The 20154-nt window shown below is 42.0% G+C and overlaps 1 protein-coding gene across 10 annotated transcripts in view; it reads right to left on the bottom strand.

The window, feature by feature from the left end:
* The window catches only part of LOC121278405 (WD repeat-containing protein 26), a 118812-nt gene that overhangs the window by 69334 nt on the left and 29324 nt on the right, over nt 1–20154 (bottom strand). For all 10 annotated transcript variants that reach the window (XM_041188790.1, XM_041188791.1, XM_041188792.1 and 7 more), the window contains exons 4-6: nt 12724–12860; nt 11320–11417; nt 4630–4786 (exon numbers count right to left, since the gene is read on the bottom strand). In XM_041188790.1, coding sequence (XP_041044724.1) covers nt 4630–4786; nt 11320–11417; nt 12724–12860 — 392 coding nt within the window. The remainder of the gene's footprint in view (nt 1–4629; nt 4787–11319; nt 11418–12723; nt 12861–20154) is intronic.

The following is a 20154-nucleotide window of genomic DNA, read 5'->3' as shown; positions in this document are numbered from 1 at the left end:
TATCCTGCTTGTTACCTTCTCAAAGAATTCTAATAAATGTCAGGCATGATTTCCCCTTCATGAAGCCATGTTGACTCTGCTTAATTATATTATGCATTTCGAAATGCTCTATTACATCCTTTATAATAGATACTAACATTTTCCCATTGCAGATGTTAAGCTAACTAGCCTATAGTTACCAGTTTTTTTATCTCCCTTTTTGAATAAGGGCATTACATTGGCAGTTTTCAAATCTTCTGGGACTTTTCCATAATCTAAGGATTCTTGGAAGATTACTACCTGTGAATCCACTATCTCTGCAGCTACTTCCTTGAATACCTTAGGATGTAACCCCTCAGGTCCAGGGGACTTAATGGCCGTTAGTCCCATTAGTTTTCCTTGTACTTTTTCTCTAGTGATAGTTATTGTATTAATCTTCGCACCCTCTACCCCACCCCCGGGCTTTGCGTCTTGATTATTTCTTATCTTTGGAATGCTGTTAGTGTCTTCTACCGTGAAGACCGATGCAAGGTACTTATTCAACACCTCTGCCATTTCTTGGTTACCCATTATCTCGCAGGCTCATTTTCTAAGGGCCCTATGTTCAATTTGGTGCCTCTCTTCCTTTTCATATATTTCAGGAAGTTCTCACTGTTTTTATATTACTTGCTAGTTTACCCTCAAAGTTTATTTTCTCCCTCTATTATTTTATTGGTCATTTTGATTTTTAAAACTTTGCCATTCTTTGTTTTTTTCTTTCAATTTGATTTTATCTTTAACTTCCTTGGTTAACCATGGTTTGTTAATTCCCCTTCTAGAATCCTTCTTCCTCACTGGGATATATATCTTTGTTGTGGGTCATGAGCTATTTTCTTAAACGTCTGCCATTGTTCATCAACTGTCTTTTCTGCTAAACCCTTTTCCCTGTCCACTCCAGCCAACTCTGCCCTCATTCCTTTGTAATTATCCTCATTTAAGTTTAGCACAGGTGTTTCTGACCCAAGTTTCTCACTCTCAAACTGAATGCTAAATTCTACCATATTATGGTCACTGTTTCCAAGGGTATCTTTTACTCTGAGTTCATTTATTAAATCTGCCTCATTATACATTACCAGATCCAAAATAGCCTGATCCCTGGTTGGATTCACAACATATTGTTCTAGGAAAGTGTCCCAAATACACTATGAATTCTTGCTCAAATAGTTGGAAAAACTCAGATCTGACAGGATCTCCGGAGAGGAATACAGTTAATGTTTCAAGTCCGTATGACTCTTCATCAGAACTAAGGAAATATAGAAATTAAGTGAAATATAGGCTGGTTGAGGGGGCTGGGACAGGTAGAGCTGGATAGAGGGCCAGTGATAGGTGGAGGCAAAGAGATTGCCAAAGATGTCATAGGCAAAAGGACAAAGGAGTGTTGACAGTGGTGATATTAGCTAAGGAATGTGCTAATGGTGACATTAAGGGTGGAAAACTGCTTTCGTCCTTTCTACCCTTAGTCACCATTAGCATATTCCTTAGCTAATATCACCACCGTCAATACCCCTTTGTCCTTTTGTCTATGACATCCTTGGCAATCTCTTCTTTGCCTCCACCTATCAATGGCCCTCTATCCAGTTCTACCTATCCCACCACCCTCAACCAGCTTATATTTCACCTCATTTCTATATTTCCTTAGTTCTGATGAAGAGTCATACGGACTCAAAACGTTAACTGTATTCCTCTCCACAGATACTGCCAAATCTGCTGAGTTTTCCCAGCTATTTTTGTTTCAGATTTCCAGCATCCACAATTTTTTGTTTTTATATGAATTCTTGCTCGTGGCTATCTCTGCCAATTTGATTTCCCCAATCTACATGAAGATTAAAGTCACCCATGATTAATGCCTCTTTTACATTATTACCTCCTGATTTTTCTCTGTGCTACAGTATAGCTACTGTTCGGGGACCTGTAGGCTACTCCCACCAGTGTGGTCTTCCCCTTGTTATTTTTTACTTCTACCCACATGGATTCTACATCTTCCGATCCAAGATCATTTCTTGCTATTGTGCTTATTTCATCTTGGATTAACAAAGCTACCCCACCACCCTTTCCTTCTTGCCCGTCCTTTGGAAAAGTCACATATTTTAGTTCCCAGCTTTGATCCCCTTGTAACCGTGTTTCCGTAATAGCGATATCATACCCATTAATCTCTATTTGTGCCGTTAATTCATTTATTTTGTTCTGAATACTCGGTGCATTTAAGTAAAGAGCCATTAATCTTGCCTTTTTACCCCCTTTGCTGCTTTTTTTTTGTATACTTTGTCCCTTCCTGTCTCACTCTGGGTATTACCTAAATAGCTGCCCTGCAATGCTGCCATATCCTTTTGCTTTGTAAGCCTATGTATCCTCTCTCAACAGCCCTAGTTATTTGATTCGCCAGGGCACTGATCACAGCACAGTTCAAGTGAAGCCTGTCCCACCGGAACACCCCAATACTGGTGCCAGTACCCCATGAACAAACCCATTCCACCCACACCAATCTTTGAGCCACACATTTAGCTCCTTGACTTTATTCACCCTATGCCAGTTTGCCCGTGGCTCAGGTAGTAATCCCAAGATTATTACCTTGGAGGTTCCACTTTTTAATTCAGCTCCTAACTATTCAAATTCTTTCAGCAGAATCTGCTTTCTAGTCCAATGTTGTTGGTACCAACATGGATGACAACAACTGGATCCCTCCCCTCCCATTCCAAGTTCCTCTCCAGTCCTGAGGAGACGTCCTTAACCCTGGCACTGAGCAGCCAACACAGACTTTGAGACTCATGCTCACAGCTGCAGAGAACAGTATCTCCCCCCACTTGAATGGCTCAATGTTGGACAGTTGCAGGGGCCGAGGCTCCTCGAATGCTATGCCCTGTGTCCCCATATCTCCTTCACCTGCAGTCACACCCTCCTGTCCCTGATCACAGACCAAATGTGAATCGCCTAATCTGAGGGGTGCGACTGCCTCCTGAAGCAAAACATCCAGGTAACTTTACCCGTTGCTAATGTGGCACAATGTCTGCGGCTTGGACTCCAGCTCCTTAACTCGGATCCGAAGTTTAAGCTGCAAACACTTACTACAGATGCGTTCACTCTGGCTCCCACATGCTGCAGCGGCAACACGTCATCCGTCCTGCCATTGCTATCATATTTTATTTAATTAATTACTCTAACATCCCCACTCTTTACACTTCATTGTAATTATTATTATTTTTAAACAAGCCAGTCTCGATCTTATACTTAAGCTATTTTTAGGAAAAAGAAAAAAAGACTAGAGGCCTAAATACAAGCTAAAGACCTTACTGTTACTTTAAAGAATCGAAATACTCACCAATCCTACTCACCAATCAGCTGCTTTTCTTGCACTCGCGTCTCTATCTCCACCCTCTTCTACGGTCTCTCGTCTGTCTCTCCGCGCTCTTCAATTAACTCTCGGCTTTCTCTCTGCACTCCTTAATGGTCTCTCGCCTCTCTCTACACTCCAGGACATCACTGCAGGAGTTCATCAGGGTAGTACCCTCAGCCCAACCATCTTCAGGTGCTTCATCAATGACCTTCCTTCCATCAAAAGGTCAGAAGTGGGGATGTTCGCTGATGATTGCACAATTTTCAGCACCATTCGCATCTCCTCAGATACTGAAGCAGTCTGTGTCTATATGCAGCAAGACGTGGACAACATCCAAGCTTGGGCTGACAAATGGCAAGTAACATTCACACCACACAAGTGCCAGGCAATGACCATCTCCAATAAGAGAGAATCTAACCATCTTCCCATGACATTCAATGGCATTCCCATTGCTGATCCCCCACTAAACATCCTGGGGGTTTACCATTGACCAGAAACTGAACTGGACTAGCCATATAAATACTGTGGCTATAAGAGGTCATAGGCTAGGAATCCTGTGACCGGTAACTCACCTTCTGATTCTCCAAAGCCTGTCCACTATCTACAAGGAATAAGTCAGGAGTATGATGGAATACCTCCCACTTGCCTGGATGAGTGCAGCTCCCACAACACTCAAGAAGCTTGACACCGTCCAAGACAAAGCAGCCCGCTTGATTGGCACCACATCCACAAACATTCACTCCCCCCACCACCGACGCACAGTAGCAGCACTGTGTACCATCGACAAGATGCACTGCAGGAATTCACCAAGGATACTTCAACAGCACCTTTCAAACCCACGACCACTACCTTCTAAAAGGACAAGGGTGGCATATAGACAGGAATGCCACCAACTGGAAGTTTCCTTCCAAGTCACTCACCATCCTGACTTGAAATATATCGCCATTTCTTCACTGTCACTGGGTCAAGATCCTGGAACTCTGGGTGTACCTACACCATATGGACTGCAGAGCTTTAAGTGGGCAGCTCATCACCACCTTCTCAAGGGCAACTAGGTATAGGCAATAAATGCTGGCCTGGCCAGCGAAGCCCACATCCCGTGATTAAATAAAAAAGTACTCCAAGAAAAAATAAAATCAGCTATTCACTCAAAATGACTTCTATGCTTTCTTACACAAGAATATTCAACTGCATTTTAAAGTAATTCACTTTATAAGAGCAGCCTTGAGGGATGCAACAAGTTTCTATATAAAGCCAGTATTTGATGATTTATTCCTTACCTACTGCAAACATGGTCCACAAGCAGAGACATTGAGTCCAGGTTGCTGTCTAGTTTTGTATTGTGATACAGGCAACGGTCCCGCTGCAGTTCCACTGCTTGGCGCAGCAGAGTCTGTAAGCGTCGTGGAGGAAGCATCACTGATGGGGGCAGGTACACTAGCGAAACAAAAAATAAAAATGGATTTTATTTTTTGAATGACAGGAGCAATTCCACTTTAAGGAGAACTCAATCTGGTATGCTCATATCTGAGCCAATGTTGCTAAGTAAGTAATTTTATAGCTCTTTGGTTAAGTAACAAAAGATTGTTGTTTGGTAGTACGTAACTTAAATAATGCTGAAGTTCCAATTGGGGAATCACATCTAATGTTAAAACATCATGTTGAGTTTTGCAAACATGGACTGGCTGAGTACATTCAGTACTCTGCCAATTGTGAATAGCTGAAAGTACAGCCTATGTACTTGGCATCCAACCATAACTAAAAATCATAAAATGCATTACTCATTTGTGTGGTAGGCAGAACATCTTTTATGACTTGACTGCAACATACTTAGTGGAAAATACCACTCGTGCTGCTATTGCACAGCAGCAGTGAAATGGCTAGCTTCACTTACTGCTCAAACTTTTGAGATACCTTATCCTTCCATGTTGTTAATATGCACGATACTCAGCGAACAATGATCTAATCTGGATAGTCGTTATCCCGCAGGATAGCTTTTATGTGCTCTAATTCAGAATCAAGCTTACACGGTGAGCAAATGGCTCAGGCCCTATTTATGAGATTGCCAATAAGGCTAATCATTGTGCATGGAGCTGTAGGGATCCCAATGGGTGTGTTGACTAGTGAAGGTTTACAGTAGATAGTAGTAGTGAATCCATTAGCAGATTTCTCAACTAGCACACTGAGAAAAGGGAACTCACAAGAATGCTCCATTTCAAAGGATGAACTTGAACACAAGATGGAGTGCATTATCGTGTGTAAAGAAATTTTTACAGGCAGCTGTAGATTCAAATATAGCAAACACTATCATAAATATACCAGAAGGATCTCGTCTTCCAGACAAAATGAGTAATGTGGGACGTGATTCTCAATGCTGGTGCAATACTCGGTACATAGGCTGTATGTCCCAACAACTGGAGGATCACTTCAAACAGCATGTCCCTTCGACTATTCGCAATAGGCAGAGTATTGATCATATTCAAACCAACCCAAGCTTGCAAAACTCAGAACATAATAGGGCAGACAGTGGAGTAGTGGTAATGTCAGTGAACAAATAATCCAGAGGCCCAGGCTAATACTCTGGCAGTTGGTGGAATTTAAAGTCAATTAATAAAATCTGTAATATAAAGCTAGTCTCAGTAACAGTGACCATGAAACTATCATTGATTGTCGTAAAAACCCACCTGGTTCATTAATGTCGTTAGGGAAGGAAATCTGCCATCTTTACCTGGTCTGGCCTACGTGTGAATCCAGATCCACTGTAACGTGGTTGACTCTTATATGCCCTCCGAAATGACCTAGCAAACCTCCGTTCAAGGGCTATTAGAGATGCAGCACAAAAGCCAGGATGCCCACATCCCATGAAAGAATAAAAAAAGTTTAACTATCGATGCAATTCTGCAATTGGAACTTCAGCACTTGCTGAACAATCCCGGAAGTGCTAAGAATTACACTAACAACCAATTTATGATAATCAGCCAAGGATGCACTTATGTTTGCTGGAAGCTACAAATATATTCATATGCACAGATCTGTCTTCTGCAGTCAAAACGAACATGTCCAGGTTCAACATATGGGCATGCAACTGCATCTTACAAAGAGCCAGTGTGTTGCAGTAGCAGTATGAGAGATTTGCCTTCTGGAATTTCTAAACTATTACTGATTGATTGTGCTTTTATTCCATCCCTAGTGCTTTAAATTGTCCCACTGAATGAAGTGTCATGTAAGCCCCGGGGCAATTTCCCCACCAGCAAAGGGCACTAATTGTTTGTACAGTTGAGATTATGAAGTCACCATGTTACTACATCAATGTCAGTCAAACAGAGCCAACATGGTTTTGCAAAAGGAAATCACATTTAACCAATTTACTGGCGTTCTTTGAAGAGGTCATGTGCTGTGGATGAAGGGTAACCGATGGATGTACTGCACTTTGATTTCCAGAAGGCATTTGATAAGGTGCCACATCAAAGGCTATTGCGGAAAGTAAAAGCTCATGGTGTAACTCTTTCGAGTACAAACCCGTTTCCATCTGTTTCAGATGAAATTACATTGTTTCATAGTTTGCCATTGTGAGATTTGAACTCTTGATCTGGGGGTTACAAATCCAGTACCATAACCACTTGGCTATTGAGGCCAAGCAATAGGTTTTGTAACTCTTTCGAGTACAAACCCGTTCCCATCTGTTTCAGACGAAGTTACATTGTTTCCCATTGTGAGATTTGAACTCTTGATGTATTGTAAGGATTGTAAATTGTACTATTGAGTAAAGGGGGAGGGATGTGGTAATCTGAGGTGCAATACACCTTTTTAAGAGAATGTGAGCAGATTGACCACCCAATTGCTGTGTAACTCTTTTGAGTACAAACCCATTTCCATCTGTTTCAGATGAAGTTACATTATCTCATACTTTGCCATTGTGAGATTTGAACTCTTGATCTTGGGGTTACAAACCCAGTACCATAACCACTTGGCTATTTAGGCCAAGCAAGCTCATGGTGTAACTCTTTCGAGTACAAACTCGTTTCCATCTGTTCCTGTTCAGATGAAGTTACGTTGTTTCATAGTTTGCCATTGTGAGATTTGAACTCTTGATCTTGGGTTTACAAACCCAGTACCATAACCACTTGGCTATTTAGGCCAAGCAATGCTAGTAACTCTTTCGAGTACAAACACGTTTCCATCTGTTTCAGATGAAGTTACATTGTTTCATAGTTTGCCATTGTGAGATTTGAACTCTTGATCTTGGGGTTACAAACCCAGTACCAAAACCACTTGGCTATTTAGGCCAAGCAAGCTCATGGTGTAGGGGCTAACACTGGCATGAGTAGAAGATTGGCTGGCTAACAGGAAACAGGGATAGCCATAAATGAGTCTTTTTCTGATTGGTGGGATGTAACGAGTGGTGTGCCACAGGGGATCAGTGCTGGGACTCACCTTTTTCCAATTAGTATAAGTGACTTGGATGAACGGACAGAACGGTTGCTATATTTGCCAACAACACAAAGATAGGTAGGAAAGTACATTGTGAAGAGGACATATGGAGGCTACAAAGTGACATAGATTGGTTAAGTGAGTGGGCAAAGATCTAGCAAACGGAGTATGTAGGCAAATGTGAAATTGTCCATTTTGGCAGGAAGAATAAAAAAGCAGCATATTATCTGAACGGTGAAAGCTTGCAGAGCTCAGATTGAGGGATCCTGGTGTCCTAGTGCACAAATCACAAAAGGTGAGTACGTTGGCACAGCAATTAACTAGGAAAGCTAATAGCATGTTGTCATTTATTGAGGGGGAATTGATCACAAAAAGTAGGGAGATTATGCTTCAGTTATACAGGGCACTGGTGAGACACATCTGGAATAGTGTACATTACTGGTCTCATTTAAGGAAAGATGTAAATGCAGTAGCAGTTCAGAGAAGGTTTACTAAACAAATACCAGGAATGGGCAGGTTGTCTTATGAGGAAAGGTTGGACAGGTTAGGATTGCATCCACTCGAGTTTAGAGGAGTAAGAGGCGACTTGATTGAAAAATGTAAGATCCAGAGGGGTCTTGACAGGGTGGATTGGCGAGGTGGTTTCTTCCTGTGGGAGAATCTAAAACTAGAGGGTCACTGTTTAAAAATAAGGGGTCACTCATTTAAGACAGAGGTGAGGAGAAATTTTTGCTGAGGGTTGAGAGTCTTTGGAACTCTCTTCTTGAAAAGGCAGTGAGAAGCAGTCTTTGAATATTTTTAAGGCAGAGCTAGATAGATCTTGATAAACAAGGGGCTGAAAGGTTATCGTGGGTAAACAGGAATATGAGGTTGAGGTTACAATCAGATCAGCCATGATCTTACCGAATGGCAGAGTTGGCTCGAGGGGCCAAGTGGTCAACTCCTGCTCCTAATTCGTATGTTCATTCCACAGCACAATCCACTATAAAACCAACATCTGCAGACACTCCAAGCAGTTGGACCATACCATACCCATCTGTCCCTTGTGGATAAGCTTATTCAGAAAAACACGTTGACCATTGTCATAATCCCCAGCTGAGGTTACCACTGGACAATCCTGATCCTAGGGTGGAACCCGACATAATAGATCCTAACTTTTGTTTAGATATGTGGAGAGGGGCTACTGAACAGTCACCAGAATTGGCTAATGAACATTTAACAAAAGCATAAAACATTTAGTAAACAAGAAAAGATTAACTGTATTACAATATGCCTTAACTCACAACTATACCTTTTCAGATACATAGAGGTTTGTAAGGATAACACAAGTGACAAAAACTATCTTATGCTCTAAAGTTCAAAGTAAGTGCCATGAAGCTATTAAAGTATATAACATTTTGGAAAATATTTTCTTTTTAAAAAAGAGGTTTAGACCGTAGGTGTCTTAATTAGATTAAAGTCAGCTCGTCTGGGTGCTTTGATATGCACTAGTTTGAGATGTAATCAGAGGTAGAGTGTATTTGCATTTTTTGAAAGAGCATTCAAGAATTGCAAGAAATGGGGTGAAAACTTGATGCCTATCTAGCAGGTACCAAGCCATATGTTTATATTACTAATAAAATTGGTATTACAAAAGGGGTTTCATTGTTAAAAGGTGAAACTCAAAGACGCTGGTGAGACAATGAGGATTTGAATTCAATCAGCGGTGGTAGGTATAACTTCAGCAGTTTTCAGGTGTGCTAGGGCAGAGGCAATGAGAGATCAAAACGCAGCTGCAAGCCTCCAACTGGCTCCACAGCAACCAAAGTGAAAGAACCTAATTTTGAATTCGTAAGGTGAAAATGCTTTGCCTGGTGTCTGGTTAAGTCTATGGGTTCCTGTGGCTTAATGGAGGTTACTTTAGGAATTTGTTAAAAGTAATAGTAATTTGTAGCCATGTGTGTACATATATTTTAACCTGTGTAAATTAACAAAATGTTTCATTTAGTTTAATGTAAAACCTCGAGAACTGGTGGTCTGATTCCTGAATTGAGTCGCATCTCAAACATAACACTTAAAATTATAGGTTATGACAGTTGTGTAAAGTTTCCCTCTGGGATTTTTAAATAACTCCACTTTACCAACTGCATCGCTCATAACAGCAAGTATACAGTCCATGTAAGCCAAAGCCACCCTGCGGTGAGACACACCCACACTCTAAAACCAAGTGACAGATGCCACCCCAGGCAGATGCCAACGCTTTCTCTCAAGTGTCTTTCACAAAAGGTTCACCTCCAGGGTTTCAAACTCTCCTTCCAATGTTCCTCTTCCTCGGTCACCACGTGCATTCAAGCTGTCTTCTGTGCACACTCTCTCACCAACTCAGTTGTCAACAGTACCACTGCATCACACGCCCACAGCAAAAAGTTACAGACCTTCGGATGTCTCTTTGGACCTTCGGATGTCTCTTTGGACCTTCGGATGTCTCTTTGGACCTTCGGATGTCTCTTTGGACCTTCGGATGTCTCTTTGGACCTTCGGATGTCTCTTTGGACCTTCGGATGTCTCTTTGGACCTTCGGATGTCTCTTTGGACCTTCTTGCCTTTTGCATGCTGTTCTCAATTTGAATCTGCTTTCTGCAGCTTTTGTCTCTTTAAATCTGAAGCTTGGAGCCTTCTGCTCTGCCCCTCACTCAACTTCATCAAGATGACCTTTTCCAGGTTCCTGTCCTTCATTTGACTAGAAGGTCTGCTTGGAACTTCTTCCTGGTTTTTGTCAAGGTTCATCCCGAGCAGCTCTGTGACGCAGGACCGTGCACTCTACAGGCTGTTTCCAGGAAAGGACACCAAGACAAATACCTGTGGCTGGAGGATTGTCAACTCGGTGAAAGATGCACTTTAGTCTGCATTTGCTCGCCTTCCAGTGCAAAGAGTTGTCCTCTACAGTGAGGCAGGCTGTCACATTCAAAGATCCGGGACTATATGCTGAGGGACGCACTAAAGCTTGGAGCAGCTGCCACAGAGGCATAACAGGGAAAGGTTGGTGTCTAAGGCCTCTCAGCCATAGTACACCGAGGACCTGGAAAATGTGTAGAATCTCCCTAGGCTGTATGTATTCAAGTTGTATCAAGGCACCTCAGAGGGGAACATGCTGTATGAGGAAAGTTTAATTCTATTGCACTTTTTGTAGATTATCGATTTGAAATGTTTTGCCCCCAGGCTTTATGTCCGACATGGAATGCATATTGAAAGCACTAAAAGAATTACAACTGTATAGCGACATCTAAGAGTGGAACACCCTGCATGGAGACGTCAAGCTTTATGGCAAAGTTGAAATGTTTTGTAATGTCCTTTTACAAATTTTATGAATAAACAATTTTTTTTTTTCAAACAATATCTCAGCATTTGTTTAGGAGTGAGTCAAGCATTCAGATAACCCTTCATGCCATTTTGGCTATTAGTTTACAACCACTGTTAAGACCCAAAGGCCATTATTAATTTATTTATTCATCTGCTTCGAAGTTGTTTTACTGCTTTGCTAGAAGGCAGAATCAACTTACTCTGAAGTTTGTCGAGTAATTTTGATCGCGAAGCAGTCCCTTTTCCTTCCCACTCCGCCTTTGCTCTCAGGTCATCTGTATGACTACACATTAGATAGCTGTGGAGATAGAGGCTGACATGAGTTTTCAGCAGCCATATGGAAGGATCAGCTTTTGTTTGTGAACATGGAAGAACTAGAACAGTAGCAGCATAAAAGGCCTATGGAAATTAAAATTAATTGAGTTCTGTTTTTGGTTGTGTTTGTTCCTTAAGATCCATGCCTTATTACTTCTGCAAGCAAACACACATTTGGGTATTATTTACATGGGATTCCAGAAGACATTTGATAAAATCCTTCATAAGAAACTGTTAGATAAGTTGGAATTGAAGGCAAATTAATGACCTGGTTAGGAAACTGGCTGAGCAGCAGGAAACAGTAGAGGCAATGGACAGGGACTCTAATTGATAGGATGTGACTAGTGGTGTTCAAAAGATGTGTTGTGAATTCAACTATTCACCCTATTTGTTAACAATTTAGATGAGGTAAGAAAACCTTATATTCAAATTTGTGGATAACACAAATATATTGTAAGCAGTGTAGGCGGAAGCATAAAATTACAGAGATATATTGATAGTTTAGGTGAATTGGCAAAATGTGGCTAATCGACTTCAATGCAGGCAACATAAGATCACCCAATTTGGACTTAAAAGGGATATTAGTGTTACTTTCTAAATGGTGAAAAGCTAGAAATAGTGGAGGTCCAATAGGACTTCTAGGTACATAGATTAAAGAACAAGTACAGAAAATGATGCGATTACTAATTTAAATTAAAGCTTGCTAATCAGCGAGTTCATATGCAAGTGCATGAAAGGTGTGAAGAACAGACTTAGCTGTATATCCTCTCTCAGCCATCCATGATCTAGGTTCACAAAGAAAATAGTGAATGAATGGCACCTGCAATCAAACCCTGGTACAAGTCAGCCCATTTAGACAAATGCAAAGAAAAGACAAAAATGACTCTGCTTAAAACAATCCCAAAGTTCCAGTTTCACCACTCTGCTTTGCTTAATTTGAAAATTAGCAACACACTAGTTAGACAATGTCTTTCTGTTGGAGGTCATGAAAATTAGTGAAGAAAGAGTCTGAAGATGAGATAAAAAGCAGAGTTTTAAATTGTAGTTTTAGAAGTGGATGGAAGCACCCACTGACATATCAATGTCACTTAGCAGGCTGCTGTTACAAGTTTTTGATTACTTGTTCCAAGCAAAAGAGTCAAAGCAACAATGTGGGGTTCCACACATTACCCAGCAAGGTGTGAACATAACTCAAAGCACCCAAGAGCACAAGTGCAATTGAGTTTTGTGAGCTGTATGATTTTAGCCTTTGCACTTGTGAAAATTCTCTACTTATTTCTCCTACTTACCCACTTAAGATGTGTATTCTTTCTGTGTTGTATTTCAGAGGAGTCAGTTCACAGCGCAGGACCTGAAGGGCTTCCAGAACCTTCCCATCTTCCAGATATTCCAAGTACTTCTGCTGCAGAAGCAGGAACTTCATTTTCTGAAAAAAATGGCGTTCCATGTAAAAGAACAGGAATTTAACAATCTTTAAATTCAGATTATTGAGTTTTGATTTAAATGTTAAGTCAGGGTTCAAGAGCTTGTTGCAAGGGATCTCTTAAGTCTTTCATAACCAATTTTCAGGATTACATGGACTTATGGTTACAGCTGTGGAAATTCCACAACTGTTATTGGAATTATTTACCATATTGAAAACTATCCTGACTTGGAGAACTTTGCCTACAATGTCACTGGGTCAAAATCCTAGCATTCTCCACTCAAGACCATAAATGCAAGCACACCAGTAGTTCAAGAGTCAACTATCATCTTCACAGACGAACAGCCTTGTAAAATGCATAATTACATTACCCGTTTTAATAATTCAAATGGACTTAATGCAATATTCTCACATCCACCACAAAGCTGTACTGAAACCCTACTGACAAGACTGGTGCATTGTTTACACATTTGCTGTGACAGTTAATGGTTGCTACCTAGTATAGATTCTTTCCACAAGGATAAACTGGAAAATGCCATTATTGATAAGCAATGAATATGCTGCTAGACTAGCAATCCAGAGGTGTGGACCAAAACTTACCTCAAGCCAGCTGCTGGGAGGTATCCAAAATAAACTCTCACTTTACTTTCATTCCCATGGAAGCAGCTAGTCTGACTTCCCACATCTTCACATGGGTGTGAATACTCCTATTCTGATTTCAGGATAATTTCAAGGGATTTGAAATATGTACTGCTTACTTATAAATTATTCCATGATGTTATGTATTTACTATCTAAGAAATTCAGCCTGACAATCATGAATAACCACACTTATCAGCCTGAAGCGCCGAGTGGGTGATCCATCTCAGCCTCCACCCGAGGTCTTCAGCATCACAGGTGTCAGTCTTCAGCCAATTCGATTCACTCCATGTGATAACAAGAAACAGCTGAAGGCACTGGGCATAGAGCCATAGGAGTCTACAGCAGAGAAAAAGGCCCTTTGGCCCATCAAGTCTGCGTCAGTCAATCAAGTACCTACCTAACTATAATCCCATTTTCCAGTACTAGGCCCATAGCCTTGTATGCCATGGTATCGCAAGTGCACATCCAAATACTTCTTAAATGTTATGAGGGTTTCTGCCTCTACCACCCTTTCAGGCAGTGAGTTCCAGGTTCCCACCACCCTCTGGGTGAAAAAATTCTTCCTCTCATCTCCTATAAATCCTCCTGGCCCTAACCTTAAATCTGTGCCCCCTGACTATTTATGCCTCCACCAAGGGCAAAGGTTCCTTCCTGTCTATCCATGCCCCTCAATTTTATACACCTCAATCACGTCCCCTCTCAATCTCCTCTGTTCCAGGGAAAATAACCCCAGACTATCCAATTTCTCCCCATAACTAAAACTTTCCAGCCCAAGCAACATCCTGGTAAATCTCCTCTGCATTCACTCTAGTGCAATCACATCCTTCCTATAACGCGGATTCCAGAACTGCACACAATACCCCAGCTGTGGCCTAATCAGTGTTTTATACAGTTCCAGCATAACCTCCCTGCTCTTATATGCTATGCCTCAGCTAATAAAGGCAAGTATAACTATCCCATTTGCCTTCTTAACCATCTTATCTACCTGCCCCGCTACCTTAAGGGACCGGTGGACATGCATATTGGCTTATGGGCCCTGACAACATTCTGGCAATAGTACTTAAGACTTGTGCTCCAAAACTTGCTGCGCCCATAGCCAAGCTGTTCCAGTGCAGCTACAACGCTGGCATCTACCCAGCCAGGTGGAAAACTGCCCAAATATGTCTTGTCCACAAAAAGCAGGATAAATCAAACCTGGCCAATTACCGCCCCATCAGTCTACTCTCGATCTTCAGTAAAGTAATGGAAGAACAAAAAAAAGTACAGCACAGGAACAGGCCCTTCGGTCCTCCAAGCTTGTGCCGATCATATTGCCCGTCAACTAAAATATTTTGCACTTTCGGGGTCCGTATCCCTCTATGCCTATCCTATTCATGTATTTTTCAAGCTGCCTCTTAAACACCACTATCGCACCTGCTTCCACCACCTCCTCTAGCAGCGAATTCCAGACATTCACTAACCTCTGCATAAAAAACTTGCCCTACACATCTCCTTTATAGTTTTCTCCTCTCACCTTAAATCTATGTCTCCTAGTAATTGACTCTTCCACCTTAGGAAAAAGCTTCTGATTATCTACTCTGTCCATGCCACTCATAATTTTGTAAACTTCTATCAAGTCACCCCTCAATCTCCGTTGCTCTATTGAGAACAATTCGAGTTTCTCCAACTCTCCTCATAGCTAATAACCTCCAGACCAGGCAGCATCCTGGTAAACCTCCTATGCACCCTCTCCAACGCCTCCCATCCTTCTGGTAATGCGGTGATCAGAATTGCACGCAATATTCCAATCGTGGCCTAACCAAGGTTGTATACAGCTGCAGCATGACTTCCCAGCTTTTATATTCAATACTCTTGCCAATGAAGGCAAGCATGCCATATGCCTTCCTGTCTACCTTATCCACCTGCGTTGCCACTTTCAGTGATCTATGGACCTGTACACCCAGATCCCTCTGCCCATCGATGCACTTAAGGGTTCTGCCATTTACTGTATAATTCCTGCCTGTATTAGACCTTCCAAAATGCATTACCTCGCATTTGTCCGGATTAAACTCCATCTGCCATTTCTCCGCCCAAGTCTCCAACCGATCTATATCCCGTTGTATCCTTTGACAGTCCTCTTCACTATCTGCAACTCCTCCAACCTTAGTGTCATCTGCAAACTTACTAATTAGCCCAGTTACATTTTTCTCCAAATCATTTACGTATACCACAAACAGCAAAGGTCCCAGCACTGATCCCAGTGGAACTCCACTAGTCACAGCTCTCTATTCAGAAAAGCACTCTTCCACTGCTACCCTCTGTCTTCTATAACCAAGCCAATTCTGTATCCATCCTGCCAGCTCACCCCTGATCCCGTGCGACTTTACCTTCTGTACCAGTCTGCCATGAGGGACCTTGTCAAAGGCCTTACTGAAATCCATGTATATAACATCCACTGCCCTTCCTTCGTCGATCATCTTTGTCACTACCTCGAAAAACTCGATCAAGTTAGTGAGACACGAACTCCCCTTCACAAAACCATGCTGCCTCTCACTAATACACCCATTTGCTTCCAAATGGTAGTACATCCTGTCACGAAGAATCTTCTCCAATAATTTCCCTACCACTGACATAAAGCTCACCGGCCTGTAATTTCCTGGATTATCCCTGCTACCCTTCTTAAACAATGGAACAACACTGGCCATTCTCCAGTCCTCTGGGACTTCACCTGTAGCTAGTGAGGATACAAAGATTTCTGACAAGGCCCCAGCAATCTCCTCCCTTGCCTCCCTCAGTACTCTGAGGAAGGGGTCATCAAGTGTTATCAAACAGCACTTACTCAGGAATAACCTGCTCAGTAATGCCTAGTTTGGGTTTTGCCAGGACCACTCAGCTCCTGATCTCATTACAGCCTCAGTCCAAACATGCACAAAAATGCCGACTTCCAGAGGTGAAGTGAAAGTAGCCACCCTTAACATCAAGGAGCCCTAGCAAAACTGAAGTCAATGGGAACCAGGGGAAAATCTCTCCACTGGTTGGAGACATGACTAGCACAAAGGAAGACGGTTGTGGTTGTTGGAGGTCAATCATCTCAGTTCTAGGACATCACTGCAGGAGCTCCTCAGGGTAGAGTCCTGGGCCCAACCATCTTCAGCTGCTTCAGCAATGACCTTCCCTCCATCATACGGTCAGGAGTGAGGATGTTCGCTGATGATTGCACAATGTTCACGATGTTTCATGACTCCCCAGATACTGAAGTAGTCTGTGTCCAAATGCCGAAAGATCTGGACAACATTCAGGCTTGGGCTGACAAGTGGCAAGTAACATTTGCCAGACAAATGCCAGGCAATGACCATCTCCAACAAAAGAGAATCTAACCTTCTCCCCATGGCATTCAATGGCATTACCATTGCTGAATCCCCCACTATCATCCTGGGGTTTACCACTAACCAGAAACTGAACTGGAATAGCCATATTCCAGTGGCTACAAGAGCAGTTCAGAGGCTAGGAGCCATGCAACAAGTAACTTGCCTCCTGACTCCCCAAAGCCTGTCTACCATCTACAAGGCACAAGACAGAGATGTGATTAAATACTTTTCACTTGCCTGGATGAGTGCAGCTTCACCAACACACAAGAAGCATCCAGGACAAAACAGCCCGCTCGACTGGCACCCCATCCAACACTTTCAACATCCACTCTCTCCAATGAGAGCAGTGGCAGCAGTGTGTACCATCTACAAGATTTACTGCAGCTACTTGTGAAGGTTCGTTCAACAACACCTCCCAAAGACATGGTTTATCATCTAATAAGGGCAGCAGGTGCACAGGATACCATCGTCTGCAAGTTTCCCTCACCTTTGTGACTTGGAAATATATCACTGGCCCTTAATCACCACCAGGCTAAAATCCTGGAACACCCTAACACCTTCACCACACACAACTATATGTGGTTCAAAAAGGCAGTTCACCATCACTTTCTCAAAGCTAATTAGAGATGGGCAAAAAAATGTTGGCCTTGCCAGCAACACCCACATTCCATGAATGAAAAAAGACACATTACAGGCAAATATTTAGATTTAGTAAGCATATGAAAATTGACTATAATTAGATATAACAGCAACAGCACTTTTGGCAATACCTTGCGAGTTCTCTAGAGAATTCACGTTACAGTTGAGCTCAAGGATTTTAAAGGTTGATCAGGCATCACCGAATTCTGAGCCATCTCCCACAAGCTTTCCATCTTTTATACCCTTTTGCAATCAAGATTATCTAATCATATTTTTATGCCCCAATTGAAAAGTTCAATCTCTGATTGAACTGTCAACCAAATCACTGGACTGAACAGTTACAGAAAATCATGACCTTTCAAAGGCCTAACAATCTGGAAGTATTTTACTTTTCCATTACCCAAGGTCATATTTTTTGACAGAAGTGGCCTTCCAAGGATGCCTCTGCATACAGCCACTATCTGATCAATACTACCTTTTCCTGCTATCAACTTTGCAGATATCTAACCTTCATAAAAATTGTACACCTTCTCAAGCAACCCTGAAAGATGAACACCATACAAGATTCTGTGTTGGCACATGTTCACTCAGGTCTATAAACACCCATGATCTTATCACTGGATCTGTAATAAGGGATTTGAGGGATAATTAAACTGCTAGCGAGATCAGCTATAGCTAAAACGTTTCTGAATACAGTTGACAACTTGAATTTATAGAATACCTTTGCCAGTAAAATGCCCCAAGGCTCTTCACAGGAGGAACCAAAAATTGATAACTAGTCACAGAGAGATATTAGAGCAAATGACCTAAAGCTTGGTCAAACTGGTGTTTTTTCAGGATTGTCTTAAAGGAACAAAGAGAGAAAGGCAAAGGGAATTCCAGTGCTTAGTGCCTGGGCATGGCCAACGGTGGAGCAATTAAAATCAGGGATGCTCAAGAGGAAAGAATTGGAATGCAGCTGAGGGTTGTAGGGTTGCAGTATGTTACAGATATGGGGACAGGTGAGGTCATGGAGTTATTTGAAAACAAGAATTTTAACACAGACTTTGTTTAACTGAAAGCCAATGTAGCTCAGTGAGCAAAGGGTTGATGGGTGAACAGGACTGACCCCACTTAGGACAAGGGCAGTAGAGAGTTTTGGATGAGCTCAGGTTTACAAACGGTAGAAAACGGGAGGCTGGTCAGGAGTGTGCTGAAAAAGTCAAGTCCATGTAAAAGAAATTAATATAAAAAGGCAACAAAAGCAGCACATCTGATTAACCCAGGACTTAAACACAATCTAGACTGACAAGTTCAGCGCAGGACTAACATTGCTAGGAGGTGCTGACTTTTGAATGAGATGTTAACTGCTCTGTCTGTTCTCACATTCATCTCATTTGCTGTGTGCGAATCCTTGTAGTATACAAACTGATAGCTCCTTACAGAAGGAAATCCATGAGCTTCAAGAGTAACTGGCTGTTACTCTCTTGGGATACCCTGCACAAGTTAAAAGAACATATTCTACTTACATTTATGTCAACTGCAAGCTTGATGCAAAAACAGAGTGCAAAGCTATCCTGCAGGACATTGGCTAGCTTGATCAGATCACTGCTTGCTGTGCATCACGCAAAACTCACAAATGGGCCAAAGGCTGCCACTTTGGACCAGAGAAGTGCGTCTTGTACCTTAAAATTGCTCTGGAAAGGCAAAGTGCCTCAAAAATTTGAACAGGTTAAGGAAAGACACATGCTGCTTTGCAGTGACTATGCAAGTGGTATTTTCCATTAACTTTTCCAGGATGCTGTCATCGGTCCATAAAGATGTCCTGCCTACCACGCAATTGAGCAACGTTGTGCATGAATTTCAGTGCCAGTGTGATGCCAGGTTCGGATGCCGTACATCCCAATGATTGGCTGATCAACACGTTCCTTTGTTGTTCGCAACAGGCAGAGTCCAGGCTATACTCAAACAGCCAACGCTTGCAAAATCCAGAAAAGTCTATGTTAGATGGGATTCTGCAATAGGGCAGTACAATCCCGAGTGTGTTAATGTTACACCAGCAACAAATTTAGGATAATCAGTTGAGCTCATAATGTGGCTCATTTACACTTGCGAGAAGCAGCATACATTCATATGCAGGGACCCATTCTGTCAACACAAGGAATATGTTGAAGTCTTGTGTCCTTTTTGAATTACCTGGGAGCTTAGGGAGCCTATAGTTCCCTGTTGCTTTCTCCATGGCAACATCTCAGCCAGAGTTAACTTCCTAGCCAATCAGCACCCTTTCTAATTGTTGTGTTTGTTTGAAATTTGGCTTCTTGCATTTGTCCTGATGAGTACAAGACAAAAAGCATCGCAACATCACAATATTGTTACAGCGCAGGAGGCATTTGGCCCATCATGTCTGCACCAGCTCTCCAACATGTCTTTCTTTGCAATATTAATTAAGCTTCTTTGGTGGAAAGAAACATTCATGTCTCAAACTGCACCAACATGATAAGGATCTGAGAGGGAGAGAGACAGAATACTGAAGACAATCAAGAAAAAATGTAACTGATATTAAGGAGAACAGAGAGATGACGACCACTTCAGTAACAGTAAATTGAGTAAAATAGGAGAAGCTTTTTAAACTTTTGATACGCCGAGGCTCCAGTGACTTACCGCCAAATTCAAATGAAGGTGAGGCCAACT

This window comes from Carcharodon carcharias, chromosome 5, assembly GCF_017639515.1.
Source record: "Carcharodon carcharias isolate sCarCar2 chromosome 5, sCarCar2.pri, whole genome shotgun sequence".
NCBI lineage: Eukaryota > Metazoa > Chordata > Chondrichthyes > Lamniformes > Lamnidae > Carcharodon > Carcharodon carcharias.
Note: the sequence above shows the minus strand (reverse complement) of the source record. Positions and strands in the feature narration are given on the sequence as shown.